The 23,370-nt window shown below is 38.1% G+C and overlaps 1 protein-coding gene across 3 annotated transcripts in view; it reads right to left on the bottom strand.

Moving 5' to 3' along the window:
* EXOC6B (exocyst complex component 6B) overlaps nucleotides 1-23,370 on the bottom strand; it is a 604,485-nt gene that overhangs the window by 258,760 nt on the left and 322,355 nt on the right. For all 3 annotated transcript variants that reach the window (XM_039256882.1, XM_039256883.1, XM_039256884.1), the window contains exons 13-16: nucleotides 22,917-23,014; nucleotides 21,351-21,456; nucleotides 20,118-20,227; nucleotides 7,524-7,635 (exon numbers count right to left, since the gene is read on the bottom strand). In XM_039256882.1, the coding sequence (XP_039112813.1) occupies nucleotides 7,524-7,635; nucleotides 20,118-20,227; nucleotides 21,351-21,456; nucleotides 22,917-23,014 (426 nt within the window). The remainder of the gene's footprint in view (nucleotides 1-7,523; nucleotides 7,636-20,117; nucleotides 20,228-21,350; nucleotides 21,457-22,916; nucleotides 23,015-23,370) is intronic.

The following is a 23,370-nucleotide window of genomic DNA, read 5'->3' as shown; positions in this document are numbered from 1 at the left end:
GAAAATGTTTCTGTCTCCCATTCCTGTAGCAGAGACCATGATGAGGACAGCGCAGGGTAGACTGCAGAAGTCACCTGTTACCTTCTCCGATTTCCCTTTCCCAAAGCAGAAAATTCAGGACCCTGAAACTCCAAAAGGACGAACCCAAAGCAAGAAAATGAGAAGTCACGTCCCTGTCCACACTGCCAGTGCTTTGCCACTGTTGGACTGGCAAGAAGATGAAGAACTAAACAGCAGCGCTGGTTCCCATTCACAAAAGTAAGCTCACCCTAAGAATTCAAGGAATTTTTTTCTCCATTTCACCCCGGCAAAGATTTAAAAAAAAAAAAAAGCTGGGTCAACTACTCATTTTTTACCATCTCCAAAACAAATACCTAAAACACTGAAGTACTTGGAACTAGTGGTTTGAAATTCAAAGGTCGCGTACAAAGCTTATACTGAAAAGACTTAATTACAAAATAAGTCATATTAGCAATATCAGTGCTGTTAACAATAGGGGATGGTGAACAATGGTATGTGGGAGATAAATAACAGGAGAGAGCCACGTGGTCAACAATTTAAATGAGATTAAAAAGAAAGGTGGAATGCAAAAGCATTGGTCATTTATTTGGGTCTCTTGGGGCACTATTATAAATATCATTTAAAAATATATATAAATATTCAACACGGTATCACCAATAGGAAATCTTAATTTCTTTAACTTAATCATAGGAACCCACCTACCTATCTTTCTTTTTCTTTCTTCTCTCTTTCATCAGTTAAGAACTCCTATGTACCAAGGAATGAGAATATAGCTGTACGTAATTATACATAAGACAGACCAGGTCCCTGGCCTTGTGGAGATTAGAGTAACCACATACTCACATAAACATACAGCATAATGTCAAGTAGCAAGAGTCACGGTGATGGTAGGGCTCAGATAGGTGGTCAAGGAAGGGTTCCTTAAGGAAACGACATTTGAGTGGAGATTTAAATAAAGCGAAGTTATATTATTTATATTATCTATAATAAATATAATTTAATCCAGTTGATATATTAAGCCTGCGTATCAATTCATTCTTCATAAAGAAGATGTCTTTTGATTTATCTTAAAACTTTCTGATGTGACTAATTCCCTGATATTCTGAGATTAATATTAACCGGTGGTTTATTTCCTTTCTCTTCATGATACTGATGTTTTTAAATTACTGTAGTACAAAAGAAAAGGTTTAGAACAAAGAAAATCTTATTTCAAACGCTATTTCAAATCTTATGTTTAAAAGACAATTTTTGTATTTCAAAACCTGTCTCAAATCTTATTTCCAAACTCCTTACTGGTTGTGTGGCCTTAGGCAAAGTTAAGATCTCTCATCGTCTTAAAATTGAGATAATAGCACCAATGTCATACCAAAGAAATAATCAGTATATTACAAATTATCACATATATATAATAAAGTACTGAATGTAATCAGTATATTACAAATTATCACATATATATAATAAAGTACTGAATGTAATATATACCAAATTCCTAAGAGCTATTATTGATATGAACTCACTTGACATATCTACCGTTAAATATGGCTTAAGAAAATCTACAACCATTCTGACTAGTCTCACTTAACTCGTATCCATTAGCGAGAGAGGGCACTTAATGCTACAAAATAACATTATCCAGCATCAACCAAATCTCTTTTCCATACCCCCAGATATAGTTTCTCTCTGCTTCAACCCCAACATTTGCCCTAATCTCCACTTTCAGCTGAAGATGCATCTTTCACTGAGCAAATGGAGCATTTGGAGTGTGCCACCACAAAGTATACCCAGCCACCACCATCTGCGTCCACATACTCTGAGTCTCATCTGTTACCAGAGATGACCTTTCCACCACCCAAAGCCAATCCCTCTGCTTGTGCATCAGCATCTACATCCTCTCTCCTACTCGAGGGCATTACTCCAAATATTCCCTTTTTCTCCTACATCATCAACTTTCTGCTTTCCATTGCAACATCCTCATCAGAAATAACAGGCTATTACATCTCCTTATTAAAGAACAAAACAAGGGGTGCCTGGGTGGCTCAGTTGGTTAAGCATCCGACTTCAGCTCAGGTCATGATCTCACAGTTCTGGGTTCAAGCCCCGCATCGGGCTCTGTGCTGACAGTTTGGAGCCCAGAGCCTGCTTCAGATTCTGTGTCTCCTTCTCTCTCTGGCCCTCTCCCACTCACGCTCTGTCTCTCTCTGTCTCAAAAACAAATAAACATGAAAAGCAAAAACAAAAACAACCGTTTGCTTAATTCACTTCCCCTGCCAATTACCACCTCATTTCCTTGCTTACCTTTCTAACAAAATTCCCTGCGAGAGCTGTCTTCTCCTTATTGTCTCCAATTCCACTCTTCTCATTCTTTAAATGGTGCAATTTGAGTCAACACCTTATTGTAAAACAGTTTTATATTTACAAAATCGTTTCAAAGAGTTTCCAAGGGTTCCATGCCCAGTTCCTCCTACTGTTAACATCTTCCAATCCTTTGGGACATTTGCCACAACTAAAGAACCAACGATGGTATATTACCAGGAACTGAACAACACATTTTATCCAGATTTCCCTAGTTTGCCTCCCTCATGTTTTGTCTTTTTCAGGATCTCGTCTAAGATACCACATGACATTAAGCTGTCCTGTCCACTTAGCCTCCTCTGGTCTGTGACAGTTTCTTAGACTTTACTTGTCTTTGATGATCCTACCAGTTTTGAGGAGTAATGGTCCGGTATTTTGTAGAATGTCCTTCAGTTTGGGTTTGTTTCATGTTTTTTTCATGGTTAGACTGGGGTCATGGGTTTTGGAAGAAAGATAACTGATGCCTTCTCATCACCTCCTATCAAAGGTACATGCTATCAATATCACTTATCAATGATGATGTTAACCTTGATCACCTAACTGAGGTAGTATATGTCAGGTTTCTTCACTGTAAAGTAACTTTTCCCCTCCTTCCATACCCTACTTTTTACATTAAGTCATAAGCACAACCTACATGCAAGGGTTGGGAGCTAAGCTCCACCTTCTCAAAGGGGTAATATCTATATACATTATTTGAAATTCTTCTGTACAGGACCCAGTCTCTTTTCAACCTACTTGGTCAGGAGCCTCCTGTCATCATTCTATTAAAAACGGTCTTACTGAGGTTACTGACGTACTCCAAGATTGCTAAGTCCCATAATAATTCTTAATTTTCATCTACTCTGATCTATTATCATCAATATTTGTCATAACTGACCACTCCCTCCTCCTTGATACACTTTTTTCATTTGGTGTCCAAGACACCATACTCCTGTAGCTGTTCTTGTTTTGCTTCCCCCCCCCACCCCAATTCTCTAGGGACTCCTTCCCGGTCTCATTTGTGTGTTCCTCTTTTTCCTGACTCCTTAATAATGGAGTGCCCAAGGGTTCAGTCCTTCATCTTCTCTTCTCCATCTTTACAAGTTCCTTTAGTCATATTATCCAATTAGGTGGCGATAAATATTATCTATAATCTCCCATTTTTTTTTATCTCCAGGCCAAACCTCTTTTTTAAACACCAAACTCATATATACAACTGCTTACTCAATATCACAAACTGTGCATATAATAAACACTACATATTAAGTTTGTCTAAAATCAAATTCCCAATATCCTCCACCCTAACCCCAGCTCTACCTAAAGTTTTGACATCATAGTGCATGGTATATACAACCTTCCATCTGCTCAAATTAAGACATCTTGGAGTTATCTTCAACTCCTTGCTTTTCTCTCCCTTCACATCCAATCATCGAGAAAGCGTGCTGACCCTAAACTCCAAATCCAATCACCTGTTACTACCTCCATGGCTACCACCCATGTGGCCATCAAATGTTGCTTCGTTACTGTCATAGCTTCCTAACCAGTCTCCCTGTTTACACCCTCCAGTTTATTTCCAATGCAGCAATCAATGTGATATGATTTGATGTGATATCCTTTGAAATATGGCACATAGTACTACTGATTGAATGCCTGCAATCACTTCCCTCTTCACTCAAAATAAAAGCCAAACTCTCTACAGTGGCCCTATCACAACCCCCTGACACTTTTGTAGTCTAACCTCCTGCTTCTCTTCCCCTTTCTTACTCCACTCTAGCCTTCCTAGCTTCCTTAGTATTCCCTGAAGTAACCAGGAACTTAATTATCTTCAGACCTTTGCTCTAACCTCTGCCAACAATGCTCTTTGCCCTTGAAACAATAACTCAACATCAAGATGCTGCTCTTTTTAATAAGACCAACCTTGAACCTCCACCAGACTCCTGATTTCCTTAACACGGGTTCCTTCCTTTCCCTTCATCGAATTCACTTCCTTCTATCATGCTAGATGATTTACTGTTTATTTTCCTGGTTATTTGTTATGTTTTCTGCCACGGGAATGTAAGCAAGGATCTCTGTTGTTGTTCTTCTTGTTGTTCACTTATTTATCTGAACAGCTTAGATAAGTGCCTGTTAAACACATCAGGTATGCAATAAATATCGTAAAGTCAATAAGCAAGTTATGTATCTCAACAGAACATTTGTTATAATCTTCTAACTTCTCTTGGTTGAAAACACTGCATTCCTGTACTAAACTTGGCAATCGTTGTTTACCTGGCCAGACCTCTTTCTCATACCTGGCCAGACCTCTTTCTCAACAACACCAGGTAACATACACTGAGTATTTACTACATACTAGGTACTGTTCCAAGCACTTCACATGTTCATCCAATTCCCACAACAACCCGACAAACCATATGTTCCCAAGAACACATTTATTAAGGGAAGAGAACCTAGGCAGAATTGGAACCCAGGCAGTCTGCCTTAGGATGCACACTCTTAATCACTGTTCAGCTGACTTTCTTCCCACAGACCTGGAAGAAAGAAGCAACCTGAGGAAGACAGCTATACCTGCTCACTGAACAGCGATAGTCACATAAGGTCTGAGAGTGCAAAGCATGCAAGTTACAGTGAGAACTGAAAGGTAATGTCGAGCGGAGTCAACGTGGGGGAAGCAAAGAAGCAATGACATAAGAAAGAAAGCCAGTGTACTGGGGGGAAAAAGATGAAAGGAGAGAGCACATAGACAGAAAAAAGAAGAAATGAGATACCATGCAAATTCAAATGAGACAGGCAGACAGACATTAGCTTATAGGAACTCAAGTCCTGAAGGAATTGTCTGACAACCGGAAATAGGATTCAGTTAGTTTCATAACACGCCTATTGCTTGAATGGATATGTGCTCGCTGACACAAGATTATCTCCACCTAGAACAATTTCGCTATTACTATGGACTTCTTATAAAAGTCCCTTTGTTATGATGAAATAATTAAATCAGTATGGAAGGCAGTACATTATGGTAAAAGTGAATTAAGTTTGGGAAAAAACAGCCCAGACTTAGGTCTCGTTTCTATCATTTTGTTAACTATATAACCTCGGGCAATCTCACTGAACTTTAATCATGCTTTCTATAAAATAGGGATAATAACACATGCGCAGCCAGCTTCACATGTCATTGCACTATAAATGAGATGGTATTTGTGAATAGACTTTGAAGAACACAAACTGTTCGACAAATGTTACCTAGTGTCATGATGAGTGCAGCTGTGAACTCACTTTAGTTACCTGTTAAGGAGGATATAATATCTTCTCTTTCCAAAGGTGAGCAATATAATTATTCTAAGGTTTACTTAGAATAACTGGGGATAAAAATCACTGGGTATGTATTTGTCTATATGTATACATATGACCATAATAGCCAAAATAAATAAATGTGTGTAGATATTCCTTCACTTCCATGCCAAGATAATGATAATGGAAGTACATTATTACCTAGAAAGAGTCAATGACTTGGGAATAATATTTAGTACTCACTGACATAGTGTCAAAAACTAAAATATAGTTACTTTGATTATCTTCTGCTGCTTCTTCCTATCCTGACCTGATCTGTGCAGGGCCTTTGCAAAGGTCAATGGAGTAAGGAAAACAGAAGAACTGAGAAGTTAGGTCTTTCTCTTAAGATGTCACAGGAAATCAATGGCATGGCCACAACTAAACTCAGGAGACTTCTGAGGCCAAAGCTGTTTCTGTCACACCACGTTCCTTCTAAGCTGTTTAAAATGTTTTAAGAGACTGCTAAATGGCATAAGAAAACCTGTATCAAAAGTCAGGACACAGAGAGAGCTCAAGGAATAAATAACCAACTTCCTATCCTAGCTGGGATCCACATAAGGAGAACAGAAGGAGGAGGACTTCCTACTTTCCACTCCACTTCACCCCACATTCCTGTTCCTCAGCCTTCCTGATGATGAAAAGAACTTACCCTATGCCCAGACATAAAGAAAAAACCCAATATTTTATACCAAGCAACAGAAAGGAAGCTCTGCAAAATGAGGGAACTGTCCTAAATAACGTCAAATGTAACTTTCAATTACAAAAAAAAGTTTGTTATAAGCGGAACTCAAAAACTGCCAAAGTTCCACATTATAACAGTTTAAAATCTTCACACAGGGAAAGAGGCAAGCGTTCCAAAGTCAGGAGACGTTCACCGGGCTTCCAGCTGTCTTTACCGATGAGTCAGTTTCATTAACCATTTGCTGAATTTTCACCATGATCTTTGACAGTGTATATCCGAAAATGTCAATTTTTCCTAGAGCAACGGACGTTCAAACTACACCACCTCTACGAGTAAAACAGATGGCCAACAGCCTTTCCTTTTCCCTGTGAAAAAAATTCCTCCAAGCTCTCGGTTTTGGCAATATAATTCCCATAAAACGGCAGGTTGACGCTCCCATGCAATCCTGAGTTTCCAAGAGAAAGGAAACTTCGCATCTTTCTAAATTTTAGGACTGCACGCCAATGTGCCAAATCTTCAGTTTGCCAAGATACTGTTCTCAACACGTGTGTAATCTCCGTCTTTGCTTTGTGAGATTCTGTAAGTTCCCCCAGAAATGTGACGATTGCCTCTCCCCCACATTTCCTCAGTCCCAGATCCCCAGACTCACATGCTGATAAAGAGTAAGGACCATTCACATACAGGAGGTGAACCAAAATCCAAGTCTAACACTAACCAAGGACCACAAGTGCCAATATCCTTGGCATCCGTGACTGATGCAGACAACACACGGTTTCATATTGCATGTTGTATTCGAACCGTCTTTCATTCAGAGAGGTACCTGACATAGACTGTATTCTTCAACCGACAATTTTGTTTTTATATAATTGATGGCAAATAATACAAATGTATCCCAATGACCTCAGAAAGGAAAACCAGTTAGGCTACTGAAAATAATGAGAAAGAGAGAGACAGAAAGTGACTTTTCAAAATGTAATAGATTTTCTCCAAGGGAACAAAAGAGAAACACAAATGATTTGTTTTGCACTTTCACCATTAGGAACCCATCAGTAGGAACAGGATGGACCATAGCGAAAGTTATAATTAACTCACACACAGGCCCCAGAGCTTAGGATATCTGTTCACATAGTGCCTTGGCTGCCTCCATTAAGAGCAGCTTTACCTCAGTAAGTCCAATATTCTTCCTTTTAATGACATTCTGCAGAGAGTTGCTCAGAGTCCTGGTCAGCAACAGGTTTGTAGATTTACGAATCATGTCATCGACTTCAGTTGAGCTGAAAAAGAATTACCAAGAGTAAGTCATACCAGGTAGCAGGATTACTCTGGCGACAGACAAGGCATCAGTAGCACTTCTGATGATGATAATCAGGGGTCCTGGGTGATTCAGTCAGGTAAGCATCTGACCCTTGATTTTGGCTCAAGTCATGATCTCACAGTTCATGACATCGAGCTCCTCGTTGGGCTTTGTGTTGACAGGGTGGAGCCTGCTTGACATTCTCTCTCTCTCCCTCTCTATGCTCCTCCCCCATTCATGTTCTCTCTCTCAAAAATAAATAAACATTTAAAATAAATAAATAAAATTCTTTTAACCTTCACACCAATGATACAAAGTACTTTTATTATTATTTCTACTTTACAGATGAGGAAATGAAGGCTCAGAGAAGTTAAGTAACTTCTTCAAGGTCACACAGTAAGTAAACAGCACAAAAAGGATTTTAACACAGGCCATCTAGCGCTAAAGCCCATAGCATTTAAACACTATGATAAACTGTCTCTCAGAGTCAATAAACAGTTACCCAGCATGATTCCTCATCCTGAAACCATTATTTCTCCCATACTTCCAAATTCCTTCACAGATTGTTAATATTAATAATTTTCCAAACTGGTCCCTCTGTTAGCTTCCTGAACTAATTGTGTACAGCTTATTGCTGGTAATGGCCCCTAAGAAAAGTTATCTCTGCAGCTGTATGGTCTTCTTTCATATAAAGTCTATTTAGCTCTGATTCCAAAATAAGTGTTTAGGCTAGTAGTTTAATTATGCATAAGTGTCTTATAATCCTTACCATACCCAAAATGATGAATAAAGACATTTTCCTTTTTTTGAGTTTATTCACTCATTTTTAATCCAATGAACATTATTAAGTCCTTATTTTTTGGTGTTTTTTTTCCAAGTAAACTCACAACCCTGAGCTCAAGAGTCGCATGCTTTACCAATTGAGCCAGTCACACACCCCAATAATGACATTTTATACACAGTAAAGGAAAATAAACATAAAGAAAGTGATTCAGTAGCTATCTGTATTTATATGTAAAGTTTGAAAAAAGAAAACAGTCCTGCAACCAATAAACTAAATTCTAGACCTATACATCCTCCATGAGCCCCTGAAAATATCACCCAAGATGGCTTTCTCTAAAAGATATGCTTTTAAGACAAATATTTCTTCAATGATAAGGTTAATGTAGAAATTCTATTTTATAAACATCAAGAAATAATTATAAATCGAGATTTGTGATTTCTTTGTAAATTTACTGCTTGTGGACAATGATCATAAATTTAATCTCATCCATTTCTCTTTCTAGAGAAGAAAATCAGAGGCTTAGTATAATCAGATTAAAAATCTTATAATTCTAAATATATAGGCAAGGTATATTAACATGCTATGTGGAAAACAGAAAAATGTCAAAACTAAATATGACTATAGAATGAAAGGACATAATCAGGAAAAATGATACATCAAAATGTTTTCATAACGTCCACGTAAAGATACATTTAATTGACCACTGGCCCACTGCTAACCTTTTCATAATTATTACTGAACTGAAATACTTCATTCTACAAATATATGAAGTGCTGGGCATTGTGTTGGTGGAGTAATGAGATCAAAATGGTAAATGAACAAATTAGTCATGGTTCTTGCCTTCATATATTAAACTAATAATTACATCAGGTCAATTGTAATACGAGCTACAAGTGAGTATAGGTTGCTATAAAAATGATTAATACAGGTATCTAAAGTAATCTAGTACCCCTGATATTAATCACTCTCATGATATTCTGTACCTATTACATATCTCTATTATGGTTTAAGAAGACTGGGGCGCATGGGTGGCTCAGTCTGGATAAGCATCTGATTTTGGCTCAGGTTATGATCTCACAGTTCGTGATTTCAAGCCTTGCATTGGGGTCTGTGATGACAGCTCAGAGCCTGGAGCCTGCTTTAGATTCTGTGTCTCTCTCTCTCTCTCTGCCCCTCGCCCACTTGTGTTTTCTCTCTCTCTGTCTCTCTCTCTCTCCTCTCTCATTCTCTCTGAAAAAGAAATAAACATTAAAAAAACAAAGAAACAAACCAAAAAGAAGATCTAGCAGAATTTCCACATTCAGATATGAGTTAGAAGATCAAGAAAGACCACCACTACCTTCATCACAACAAAAAAGTCAGGTCTAATCTAAAAGCTAAATTTTCCTTCAATGTCAACATACATACATAAATGTATACCTGAACTGAACTGCATACCATGACAAGTCTTTGAGCAAAGGGTAGCAGTTACTTTCATACCTGAGGCCATTTGCCTAACTTGGGTACAGATGGATATAGGACTTAAACAGTCAGAGGCTGAAAGGCTTTGGTGAGATGAAGAGAAATTAGCCAAACCATTAAGTGTATGGGCTGCTATGACAGTTTGGAATCCTGGAGAGCCCCGAAACAAAAATAAATAAATGGATGCAATAATTCTCCCTTACAAGAATTCTGCTTCATAAAAAATGGTGAGGGAGGGGGTGCCTGAGTGGCTTGGTCAATTGTACTTCTGACTCTTGATTTCGGCTCAGGTCATGGTCTCGCACTTTGTGGGTTTGGTTCCCACGTCAGGCACCATGCTGATGATGAGGGGCCTGCTTGGGGTTCTCTCTCTCCCCCATCTCCCTCTGCCCCTCCCCTGCTTCTGCACATGTGTGCTCTCTCTCACTCTCTCTCAAAATAAATAAATAAACTAAAAAAAAGTGAGGGAAGGGCACTTGTGTAGCTTAGTCAATTAAGCATCCCACTCTTGATCTGGGCTCAGGTCATGATCTCATAATGTGAGACCAAGGTCCCTATTGGGTCCTCACTGAGCATGGAGCCTGCTTGGGATTCTCTCTCTTTCCCTTTCTCTGTCTCTGCCCCTCCTCCACTCAATCTCCCCCTTCCCACCAAGAAAAATAAGCAGTTGGAAGGAAGGAAGGAGGGAAGGAAGGAAGGAAGGAAGGAAGGAAGGAAGGAAGGAAGGAAGGAAGGGAGGGAGGGAGGGACGGAGGGAGGGAGGGAGGGAGGAAGGAAAGGAAGAAAGAAAAGAAGAAAGAAATGGTGAAGACAGTGCTAGAAATTAGAGACAGATCTTGCAAATTCTGTTTTCAGGGCTACAGAAACTCAATCCAAAAGAGAGAAGAAACTAACTGATGAAGAAACCAGCCCAGTTCAAATTCTGTTAAGATCAGAGATAAGCTCTGGAATTTCAGAGTTGGTCTTCTGGACAAAGATTCTGCAATATCATTTGAAATCAGAAGTAATTTGAAACTAATTAAAACTGAGACTCACATGAGCTCCCTCAAGTTATTATGAAATCTGAATGATCTATCAAGCAGCTAGGAATGGTAGGAGAAGAAAAAGAATGAGAAAAGAGGCATATTTAAGGACATATTGGCAAAATAATCTCCAAACATGACAAAATATTTCAACCCATGGATCCAAGAGCTTTAGTGCCTCCCACACAAAATTAACACAAATAAAACAGCGTTTAAGAACTTCAGAGTCGGGGCGCCTGGGTGGCTTAGTCGGTTAAGCGTCCGACTTTCGCTTAGGTCATGATCTCGCGGTTTATGGGTTCGAGCCCCGCGTCGGGCTCTGTGCTGACTGCCAGCTCAGAGCCTGGAGCCTGTTTCAGTCTGTGATTCCCTCTCTCTCTGACCCTCCCCTGTTCACGCTGTCTCTCTCTCTCCTAGAAATAAACAAAACATTAAAAAAATTAAAAAAAAAAAAAAAAAAAGAACATCAGAGTCAAGGGACACCTAGGTGATTCAGTGAGTTAAGCGTCCGACTTTGGCTCTGGTCATGATCTCACAGTTTGTGAGTTTGAGCCCTGCTTTGGCCTCTGTGCTGACAGCTCAGAGCCTGGAGCCTGTTTCCAATTCTGTGTCTCCCTCTCTCTCTGCTCCTTCCCGTTTATGCTCTGTCTCTCTCTCTCTCTCTCAGAAATAATAATGAATAAGGTTTAAAAAAATATCAGAGTCAAATTGTAAAGCCCAAAGATAAAAAGAAAATCTTAAAAACAACTGTGGAAAGACAATACATTCAGAAGAAAAACAAGAATAATGATGGGCTATTTCTCTTCAGAAAACAATGGAAGCAGACAGTAGTATGACCTCTTTAGACTATCAACCTAGAAGTCCATGTCTTAGAAAATATATTTTGAAAACACAGGTGATAAAAATACTTTTAGAATAATTTTTAACTTATTTTAAAGTAGTTTAGAAATATTTTTTAAAGCCAAGAAAATGCCACACCAGCAGATATACCCTAAGGAAATGCTGAAAGAAAATTTTTCATGTTGAAGGAAGATGATGTCAAAGGGTAACCTCGATATGTAGGAAAGAATGAGAAGGCCTGAAAATGGTAAATATGTGGTGGGTAAAAATAAACAAATATAGATTTTTTTTCTTTGAATTTTAAAATACTATTAAATGTTCAAACACATAATATTTTAGGGTTAAAAGCATGTGTATAAGTGAAATATGTGGCAACAGCACCAAAAAAGGAAGGGAGAAGATAAATTATTTTATACTGTGGACATGCAAAATGATATAATATTATTCAAGGTAAACTGTGATAAATTAACAGTGTACATTGTAAGGTTCTGGGTCTCCCTCTCTCTCTGACCCTGCCCTGCTCATGCTGTCTTCTCTCTCTCAAAAATAAATTAAAAAACATTAAAAATTTTTAAAAAACAGTGTACATTGTAATCCCCACAACAACCACATAAACAATTGAAAAAAAAAAAAAGCTATACTCAAGTAAAGCCATAGGAAAATAAATCATAATACTAAAAAAAAGAAACTAATCAAGAAGGAAGGAAAACATGAAAAGGTGAGCAAAATAATGAATGAGATAAATAGGAAAATAATAGCAAGATGGAAAGCTTAAATTCAGCCACATCACTAAATTCATTAAGGTACACTCCAATTAGATTGTATAAAAAGTCAATAAGCAACTGTTTGTTGATTCAAAATGCCACATTTTAAAACAGACACATGACCAGATCTTATTTTCAAGATACCACTCAACAATAAAGGAAGTGGGCTCCCTGGAGAAATCAATGATACTGTGGTTAAGTAAGGAAATGTCCCAAAATGTGACAGAAATGCACTAGGAATGTTAGTGTGACATGGTTAACACTACCTACATCTGGGACAATTTGGCAACAAAATGAATAAAGATAGTAAAGGAGTGAACCAACTGAATTAAGTAAGAATCCATGAGTCTTAGCTGATTATAGATGACAGACAGACAGACAGACAGACAGAAGATAGGGAGCAAGGAAGGTCCTCTTAAAATAGAATGCCAAGTAATACTTATACAAGGAAGTAAGAAATCATAAATTAATTAAAAATCATAACAAGTAATTATCAGAGTAAAAACTTATCCAGGCAAGAATTGTTTTTATTTTAAAAAACTTTTTAAGGTTTATTTATTTTTGAAAGAAAGAGACAGAGTGGGAGAAGGGCAGAGAGAAAGGGAGACACAGAATTGAAAGTAGGCTTCAGGCTCTGAGCTATCAGCACAGAGCCAGATGCGGGGCTCGAACTCATGAGCAGCGACATCATGACCTGAGTCAGAGTTGGATACCCTGAAGTCAGAGGCCCAACTGACTGAGCCACCCAGGCACCCCTAGGCAAGAATTATTAATGGATACTGTAAGAGGGAGAGAAGTGAAGAACATGTGACAACTAACAGAATGCATAGTCTCAAAGTATTTCAACATAAATGCAAATTATTACTTATTATAAAAAGAAAATGATGATAATTATAGAGGGAGAACAGACAATACGCTAACCAAGTAATCAAAATTAATAGAAACCATAGGGCTTATAATACGACACACACACACAGAGATACATATATAGAGAGAAACAACTAGGGCGGGAACAAGGGAGAAAGAGACAGATGAGGGGGAAGAAGGGAATTATAAAGCAAACACACAAAAAATGGTAACTATGTAAAGTGATAGATATGTTAATTAAAAGTCATTGTATTGTTTCATAATGTACATGTATATTAAATTATCACACTTCTTTGCCTTAAAAAAATCATGTACAACCTAAAAAAATGAGCACTTAAAAACAAAGGAAAGGGGTGCCTGGGTGGCTTAGTTGGTTAAGCATCCGACTTTCGCTTAGGTCATGATCTCGCGGTTCCTGGGTTCGAGCCCTGCGTCGGGCTCTGTGCTGACTGCCAGCTCAGAGCCTGGAGCCTGTTTCAGTCTGTGACTCCCTCTTTCTCTGACCCTCCCCTGCTCACGCTGTCTCTCTCTCTCTCCTAGAAATAAATACAACATTTAAAAAAAAAAAAAACAAAGGAAAAAAATTAGTTTTCACCATTCCCAACACCCTTTATTTCGTCATTTGTCTCTTAATGTGTATAAGTTTCTATCCCATACACTCCTTCTATGTAAAGAATTTTTTATTTCATGGCTGCAGAAAGACTACACACGTCCATTGGCAATGAATTATCTCAGTTTTTGTCTGGCTAAAAAAAATTCACTTTGTTTCCAAAAGTTATTCTGCTGTCTATAGGATTCTTGCTTGACTTGTTTTTCGGATTAGTTTAAGCATGTCACTCCACTGTTTCTGGTTTGCATAGCTTCGGACAAGTCTGCTGTAATGCTTTTCATTACACCTACATATAGCAGCTTTTTCTAAATGTCTTTAAGGCATTATGTTAGTTTTTACTTTCACTTATTTGACTACGATGCATTTAAGTATTTTTCTTTGCTTCCTTTGTTGCTCTTGTTTTGCTGTTTATCTTAACGGGGTTCTCAAAATCTTGAAAACAAAATCTCTGGTTTGATGTCTTATTATTTTTGGAATGCTCTTAGCCATTATCTCTTAAAATATTTTTTCCCTTTTTCTCTTTATCTTCTTCTTGGCCCCTCAATTATACTATTTGTAACGGTCTCACAGATCTTGGGCACTTTATTTCTTTCACCTTTTTTTCTCTTTGTGTGTCAGTTCAGGTCTTCCGTTGACCTATCTTCAAGTTCGTTGGCTTCTTACTTCAGCTGTGGCAAGTCTACTGATGAGCCTCTCCAAGGAAGTCTTCATCTCTAAATCAGTTTCTTATTTCAAGCATTTTGACTCTTTCTAAAAATGTCCATTTCTCTGCCAAAAGTCCCTATCTATTCATGCATGTGGTATTTTAATGTCTCTAACTTTAAAAGTTCTATCATCTGGGTCATCAGAGTCTTGTTTGTTGATTTCATTGTCCCTTGACAATCGAGTTGTTTTTAATTGCTTGTTTGCATGCTTCACCTTTTCTATTGAAGACTGGATATCATGTAAAACATTAGTGGCAGAGATAACAGTATTTATACTTGGAAATGACCGTGTTCTCCTCCGGTTGGGCCATTTGCATAAGCAGGAGTCGAACTGGGCTTGGGATTTGCTGTTCCCACAGTCACCTTCAGTGCTTCACCGATTTTGACTCCTCATAATTGCATGGGACTGTTGTGGGTGCTGGGGTCCCAGAACGTTTTTCAAGTTTCTGTACCACCTACAGCTTTCAGTTATACCTGTGTGCCTATGATATAGAATGGATCTTTCTCTACATTCTTGCCCAACAATCAGTGCTAGATTGCTGCCACTTGTTATTTAGTTATTTGTTATTTAGTCATTGCTAAACTGTTAACAGAGATCAATGGACTTTCTCTGTTGTCCTGGCCAGCTTCAGTCATAGGGAGGCCCTGTGTGCCTGGTGTTCAGAAGTGGAGCTTGCTCAAGGTCCCTGCCATCCTTTAAGTGGTGGCTAACTCTGCTTTGTATCCCCAGTGCGTCTACCACAGTTTTCTGCCCCCTCCCCCCAGTGGTAGAAGCCCTCTACTAGTATCGGTATAAGATCCTAGGCACAGGACTGTTCCAGGGGTAAAAAGATTGTTTTTCTTCAGTCCTTCCTATACAAAGTATGGCTCCTTTCCTGTGCCCTGCAGAGACACAGAGTTTCTTGTCCTTTCTCCAGTGATGCAGTTCTTGATCTGTGTAAGTGAAGGGTCCAAACCACGGGGGTAGGGCTTCCTGCCTTTCTCACGGCAGTGGCTGATCCCGTTTCTCCACACCTGCAATATCATGGATGGTTCTCTCTCTTATTCAACTCCCGATCATTCTCAAGGGCACCCAAATGAGGTCCATGGAAAAGAACACATGAGTGAATGTAAATTCCGGATCTGGGACAAGAGGTCCTTTACTAACATGCTAGCTCCAATAAGGTGTTAGTAATTCATTAAGGCTTTGATTGATTTCCTCCTTCTCACTTGTATGGTATCTACACCTTTCTTTCTTGATCTGCCACAGGTAAGGAAATCTGTGCATCCTGTCACTCTCCTTAGAGGGGCTAGCCTCTACCCTACCTTACATTTCAGGGCAGTTGGTCACCCTGTAACTTCAGCTGTCTGATGGGTTCCAAAAAAGGTTTCATTTTGTAGTTTAACTGTTTTGTTTTGTTCATTGTTAAGGAGGAAGCAATACTCTTTCCAGCTTTCTATACTGTAAATAGAAGAAGTATCTCACAGTAATTTGCCTAAAAAAAAAAAAAAAGTCCTGGGGCGCCTGGGTGGCTTAGTCGGTTAAGCGTCCGACTTTCTCTTAGGTCATGATCTCTTGGTTCGTGGGTTCGAGCCCCGCGTCGGGCTCTGTGCTGACTGCCAGCTCAGAGTCTGGAGGCTGTTTCAGAGTCTGTATCTCTGTCTCTCTCTCTGACCCTCCCCTGCTCACGCTCTCTCTCTCTCTCTCCTAGAAATAAAAAAAAAAAAAAAAGTCCTATGCATGTGCACATAGGACATTCCTATGAAAGACACATTCCTATTCACATGGAAGAACAACTAAAAGAAAAAGATTTCCCATATATAAAGAGTGGTTATCACTATGTGCTAAAGTTGAGTCAAGTTTTTTCTTCTTTGGACTATTCTCTATCTCCTAAATTCTTTACATAGATCTAATTTTATAACTTAAAAGAATCTGTGTGCGTGTGTGTCCACACACGTGTGTGTATTTCACTTTTTAAGTCCAGTGCAAGTGCTAGAACATTATGTTACCAAAGAAATGTCATTTCTTTGCTTATTTTAAAAAGAATTGTCTTTTAAACAGAGTTTTGTGTCCTGAGAATTCATATAATTCAGTATTTCTAATGTTACTCAGCACCCTCTGTCCAATGTAAAAGGGGAAAGAAAGTCTTACAGGAAAAAATAAGTTTGACTTAAGAGAATTATTATCCTTAAACCTTCATAAAAATGTCAGTACAGCAGATTTTCTTGTTTTAAGAGCCTTGTGTTTAAGAGAACTGTTTTTATAAATATTTTTAATGTTTATTTATTTATTTTTAGAAAGAGAGTGTGTGCATGCATATGTGTGAGTGAGGGAGGGCCAGAGAAAGAGGGAGAGAGAGAGAATCCCAAGCAGGCTCTATGTGTGGGCACAGATCTCAATCCCATGAACTGTGAGATCATGACTTGAGCCAAAATCAGGAGTCAGATGCTTCACCAACTGAGCCACCCAGGTGCCCCTACATCTTATTTTATATCCCATATTAGACCTATGATTGTCAAAGTGGTCTCTGTCACTCTAGGTTAGAAGGTAAAAGTAGCCTAGAAAATAAGGAAAATGTAAACCAAAGAATAAAGGCAGCTGTAAAATCCTCCCAAACTGAATTTTTTAAAATTATTTTAGAGGGAGGGAGAATGTAAGCAAGGGAGAGGGGCAGGGGGAGAGAGAGAAAGAGAGAATCCCAAGCAGGCTCCACACTCAGAAATGAGCCTTACGTGGGGTTCAATACCATGACCCTGGGATCATGACCTGAGCCAAAATCAAGAGTGGGATGATCAACTGACTGAGCCACCCAGGAGCCCCTGAATATTTATTTTTAATTGTCAATGTTAAACATCACAAAGGGAGTTTTTAGGCAAAAGCTTGATATATTCAAGCAAGAAAAAGACTTCTGAACAATTTACTCAACGTTATCCCTTTACCATATTGCCTTTCCTCCAAAACAGGACAGAATCACTATGCAATGAACTTGCAATATTTTCTATATGGTAACATACCTAATACCGTTATTAACGCATTTGGTGGTAGTGGTAGGGAGGATGGGCCTTAAGGGGTAAACAACTTTTAGTTTATAACTTCCAAAGATAATCTCATTTCCATGAAATCAACCTCATTTTCAGAGAAAAGAACAAATGAACTATGCAAACTTCATGCTTCATTTTTTAATTAATAAGAATGATTATCAAACAAGTTACCCAAACTATTTTCCAATTATGTTTATTTTGAAAAATTCCTTGGCATGCCATACATTCCATCCAGTCATTCTTTTTGTTTGTTTGTTTTTTTAATTGACTGAGCTGGTGCAAGAGATGGTGTGCTGAACAAAACATTAAGTGTTTCTACCCTTCAAGAGGCCTTTTCTAACATCCTTAATTAGTCTCCATGTTTGGATCCTATGTTGCTGCTCTGTCTCTCCGTGATTGTGCTTATCACCAATTGTTCAGTTCCTCAGATTACACACTCCTTAAAGACAGGGACTAGATTTTCAGCATCTTAATGTCCTCACTACCAAGCACCACCTGACAAATAACAAAGTACCTATAATTTAGGGGAATAAACCAGTAAATAAACAAAGGAGCCTACAGGCTAATGCATACAGGAACACACAGATACAAGTAGAGCAATCAAATCTGTGAGCAGCTTGGATCAACAGTATTCATAAGGTACAGAAAGAGCACAAAGGCATGAGTAGACCAACTCCATTAGGGATGGAGGTGGTCAGAATGGCTCCATTCATTAAAGGCTTATAATGAACCTTGAAGGATGGTTAGAAGCTAGTTGGGAGCACTAACACAGAAAAGATGACTTTAAGTAGAGACAGAGTCAGGAGGAAGGTCAAGTCTAAAATAGCATATTATGATCAGAAAACACCAAACAGGTTGTTAGGACTGAAGCACGGAGTGACACAGATATTAGCACTGGATAGATACGAATCCGGAAGGCTACCAGGGAGACTAGGTCAAGGGACGAGGGAGGAGGCAGATAGGTAAGTCCCTCAGGCTAGAGTCTGAGCTTTACGCTAAAGGTCATGAGGAATCCTTGGAAAGGTGAGCAGAGTAAAGTAAATCAAATGATAAGATTTGATTTTAGAAAAACCCCTCTAGGGAACATACAGAAAAGAATGAGGAGAAAGGACAGATAGTTGGGAATGCAAAGTTAGACAGATAAGAACAATTAATGAGACTATTAAAATGGCCCGAGTCAATTATAACTACAGTGTGAATGAAAGCAGCCACACTGGGAAGAGAAAGCTTTAAGGAAAAAAGAGCTGAAAACAAACAAACAACAATCAATATAATTTTGTCACCAATTAGTTTTCCAGAGGCTCATTTACAAATGGGCACTGCCTTCCATTTATCTGCAAGAAACACTGTGACAATTATCTGAGATTATGCATGTAAAATACTAACACAGTGAGGCCAAAGGGTAAGAATTGTAAACATGGCAATAATTGTTTTGTTGAAGCTGATGCTGATCAGATTTGACCATGGCTTAACCACTTAATCTTGTGTGACCTCGATAAAGCTACATAACCTCTCTCTGCCTCACTTTCTTCCTCTGAAAAATGGATTATACTTTCTAGTACCTCATAGATTAGTACTATTTTGAATTTTATAGACATTTTTAATATATTTGTAAAGAGTTTACGAAAATTAGACCAATGCTTGAAACCCTGTTTTTAGGTAAAATAGTTTTTAATAGAAAACAAGGAGTTGAAATGATTCTTAGATTTCTGGTTTGGGCGAATGGTGGTATCATTCACTGAGGGGAGGAGGCTCTTTTAGAAAGCCAATCATGACGATTATTCTCCCTCAAATTCTTTAAGATGAATTAAGTAGTCTTCCAGGTGTTTTGCAAATAAACTAAACATATTTCAACACTCGCCATGGTATATTTTCATGCCTAACACCCTCAGCAGATACCGACAATATCTGTGGGCAAAGAACTGTATCTTTTACTTCTGCAGTCTCAGTAAACAGGATATATCTGCTGCATAAACAGGTTCAGAATATGTTCGCCAAATAATTTAAAAGAGATATGGATATCTTTAACAAGTCCAGACGATACTTGGAAGGAAGGATATTTCCAAAGGATTTTACTTGCTACTCCCCTAGTGGCCTTAAAATTTCATCAATTAATATGCTACTTTCTATTGACTTCTTACTAATAAAAAGTACTGAAATGCAAATTTATAATGAAAATAGAAAATAAGCTAAGTAATATAAACAAAAACAAATCATTCACAAGTTTCCAACTTTTCCTTTTACCATGACTTTATAAATATAGCAGTACCGTGCTGTGAAGGGCTAACATTAAGACTTTCATAACCAGCTGAAAAGGTTTTCAGAATATTTATGCACATAGGAGTCACAATCTCAGTATCTGCAACATTTCCACTGTTTCGTACCATACCTAAGGTGAAGATCTTCCGAAAACTTCAGGCAGGCATAGATAAATTCCTTAATTTGGTTGTAAACTTTTGGCACAAATTCAGAGAAAGGAAATTTTTTTGGAAATGGTTGCTGTAAATGCAAGAATTAATGAAAGTAAGTCACAAGCTAACATATGTTGAAGCTACACAGAAATTAATTAAAATGCAAAAGGAATTTTCTTCCACATTGCAAACTGTCTACTTAACAACCTCAAATTTAAGAAAGTGTTTCCAAAAGTTTCCTGACATGAAAAAGAGTAAGATATAAATTTAACTAAAAAACAATTCAAATGTCTTTCAACACATGAAGGGCTTAAAAAAAAAAAACAAAAAAACCTGTGGTAAATATTCAGCAATAAAAAGCAATGGATTATTGCTACATATACTAACTTAGACGCATCTCAAAAGCATCATGCTAAAGGAAAGAAGCCAGACTCAAAGGTTACCTACTGCATGATTCCATCTATATGGCAATCTGGAAAAGGCAAAAGTAGATGGACAGCAATCCAATTGGTTGCCGAAGGCTAGTGGTTAGGGTTGGGAGGAACTGATTTAAGGAGCAGCATGAGACACCTGGGTGGCTCAGTTGGTTAAGCATCTGACTTCAGCTCAGGTCATGATCTCGCAATCTGTGATTCTGAGCCCTGTGTCGGGCTCTGTGGTCACAGCTCAGAGTCTGGAGCCTGCTTCAGATTCTGTGTCTCCCTCTCTCTCTCTGCACCTCCCCTGCTGGTGTTCAGTCTCTCTCTCTCTCAAAAAATAAACATTAAAAAACATTGTTTTCTAATAAAATAATAAAAAGGAGCAGCACGAGGGGACTCGGGGCTGATGGAACTATTTTGGTGTCATTATCATGGCAATATATATATGACTCAATGCACTGTTGAGTTATATACCAATAGAAATACATATTATATATCACAGGGTACTTTTTATTGTATGTGTGGGGGAGAAAACATCCTGAGAGTATGATAACAGTAAGTATTGCAAAGTGTAAACCAGATTGGAACATGTCCAGCAATACCCTTAACACTTCAGAGGTGACTGGACCCCGAATCCATCTACTGATTTTCAAACAGTATCATTCTCTGAAGGTATTTCTAGAGCTCTAATGCACTGAATCGGAGGTAATGCCTTCAATGAAACGGATAAAATGAAAACTCTGAGAGTATGCCAGGTCAAACAGCGAGTGTTACTTTGACCTTTGTTCTTACCTTTTCCAGCTCTAGGTCTTGGAACGGGAACTGTCCTACCACCTTTTTATACATGTCTTCACTTGTCACTGGTATAGGACTGTAGTTGTCAGAATCAAGTATGCTTCTAGAAAGAAAATGAAGGAAGGTGGGCTGGTTAATCGCTGTAGTAATAACACGTCATTTCCAGGTAAACTCAAACAGTTGTATACATAAACCACCAAAAGGAATGTTTTCTTGTCCCTATTCTATTCTTTCTACAATGAAACTGTGTCTTTCAGGTAAAAATACCCTTGACGGAAGACAGAAAGAAAACTATAGTCTGAAACAGAGGGAACACCATTATGAACATGATCTCACAGGATCTGAGATTTACAGATGAGACAAAATTTTACAGCAACATGTAGAAGCTATAGAGCAAGTGGGTAGTAAACAACAAAAGGGTGTGTGTGCTCTGGAGAAAGGAAAGAGGTTTCATTTGTTCTTCTTTTTTTTTTTTAAAACAAATACACTTGATTATGGTATTTAATCCTGTATTAGATCTTCTAGTCTAACGTTCAAAACTGGCAGATAAACAAAAGTAACTTCTTCTTCTTCTAAATCCAAATTATGTTCATTTACCTCATCTACTATTCTGTATTAAGGACGAACTTCATCCAGAGGAACTGATTCCTTAACTAGACTGGAAGTTCTCTAAAAGCAGAAACCAAACTACAAAAATCAAAACCAAATTTACTGAAGGGATCAGATCAGACACTCTTAATACCATGGATATATCACACGTTATTAATTTTCAAGGTTCATAGAGACATAATCCTCCCCTAAATACAATTGTACCATTAGTAAGATTAAAGGGAAAATGTAATTTCTTAAAGCTAGAAACATTTAAAAACAGGGTAAGCGTATCTGGGAACAGAGTACTGCAATAAGCTGGAAGACCACATTAAATAAGGGAATAAAAGTTCAAAACAAGAAGAAATTCAAGTGATCTGATGTAGTTGTGTGCCAAGAAAATAGTCCAAGGAGATATTTGTGAATGCAAGGTGTATTCATGATGCAGTAACTATTTAAATAACATGTTTCAAACACTGGATTGTAACACACCTCATCTCTTTATGCAGAGAAGGAAGAATTTGAGGAACCACCTGAATAAGTCATCAAAAAGGGTTCCAAAAAAGCCTAAATTATTCAAAGGGGTTCAATAGCTACCACCATACAAGTGAGCTATATAGTAGGCATGAGAAACACCTCAAAGAGAAAGAAAATTTCTCAAAGGGAAAACCAAAAAATAAATTAAGAAGACTCAAGATGATTTGGATGGTATTCAAGGGGGGGGGGAAGCCAATATGGGGTTCGGGGGCTCTCCACACACTAGACATAATACACTGAGACCAGATATCTTGGGAACTTTATTTGGGACATCTCTTCAATTTGCTTGAATTCTGAATCATAACCTGGATCACAGCTATGATAAAATAAGCCACACATACTCATTGCTTAGTGTATCGAGAAGTCTTATGTATAAACACGTGTGTACATACACTAGCACACACACGCACACACACACGACTACACATAATTTCTCACCTGAAAATACCTGCCCACTTCTTCAGCAGAGTTTCACTATATTGATCTCTGATTTCTAACAGCATGTCAAACAGCTGATTCACAGGAAAACCATACACCTGAAACAAAATAAGAAAACAGCTTCATAAGGTGATTTTTTTTTAGCAACATGAAAGAAATCAGCCACTGAAAGATATTATTCTCTGGTCAAAGATTTAAATGAAAACAAGACAGCAGCCTGATTCCTTCCCATTTAATGTCTAGGGACATTATCTCAAGAATTAAAAGATACATACCAAAATATTTAAGCCAGTCAGAAAAAAATTAAAAAGATGAAAATTAAAATCAATATATACTGGTACAATGTCAGCTAAGTTCTCCCTGAAACTACTCCTATACCTTTAGCAAACTTCAGGAGTAGGGAGAGAAATTTGATAGATCACCCACTTCTAATGCTATTGGATAATGAACATGC

The sequence above is a fragment of the Hyaena hyaena genome, unplaced genomic scaffold (assembly GCF_003009895.1).
Source record: "Hyaena hyaena isolate Hyena2069 unplaced genomic scaffold, ASM300989v1 scaffold_591, whole genome shotgun sequence".
Taxonomy (NCBI): Eukaryota; Metazoa; Chordata; class Mammalia; order Carnivora; family Hyaenidae; genus Hyaena; species Hyaena hyaena.
The sequence above is the reverse complement of the archived record's forward strand: the minus strand, read 5'-3'. Positions and strand labels throughout refer to the sequence as shown.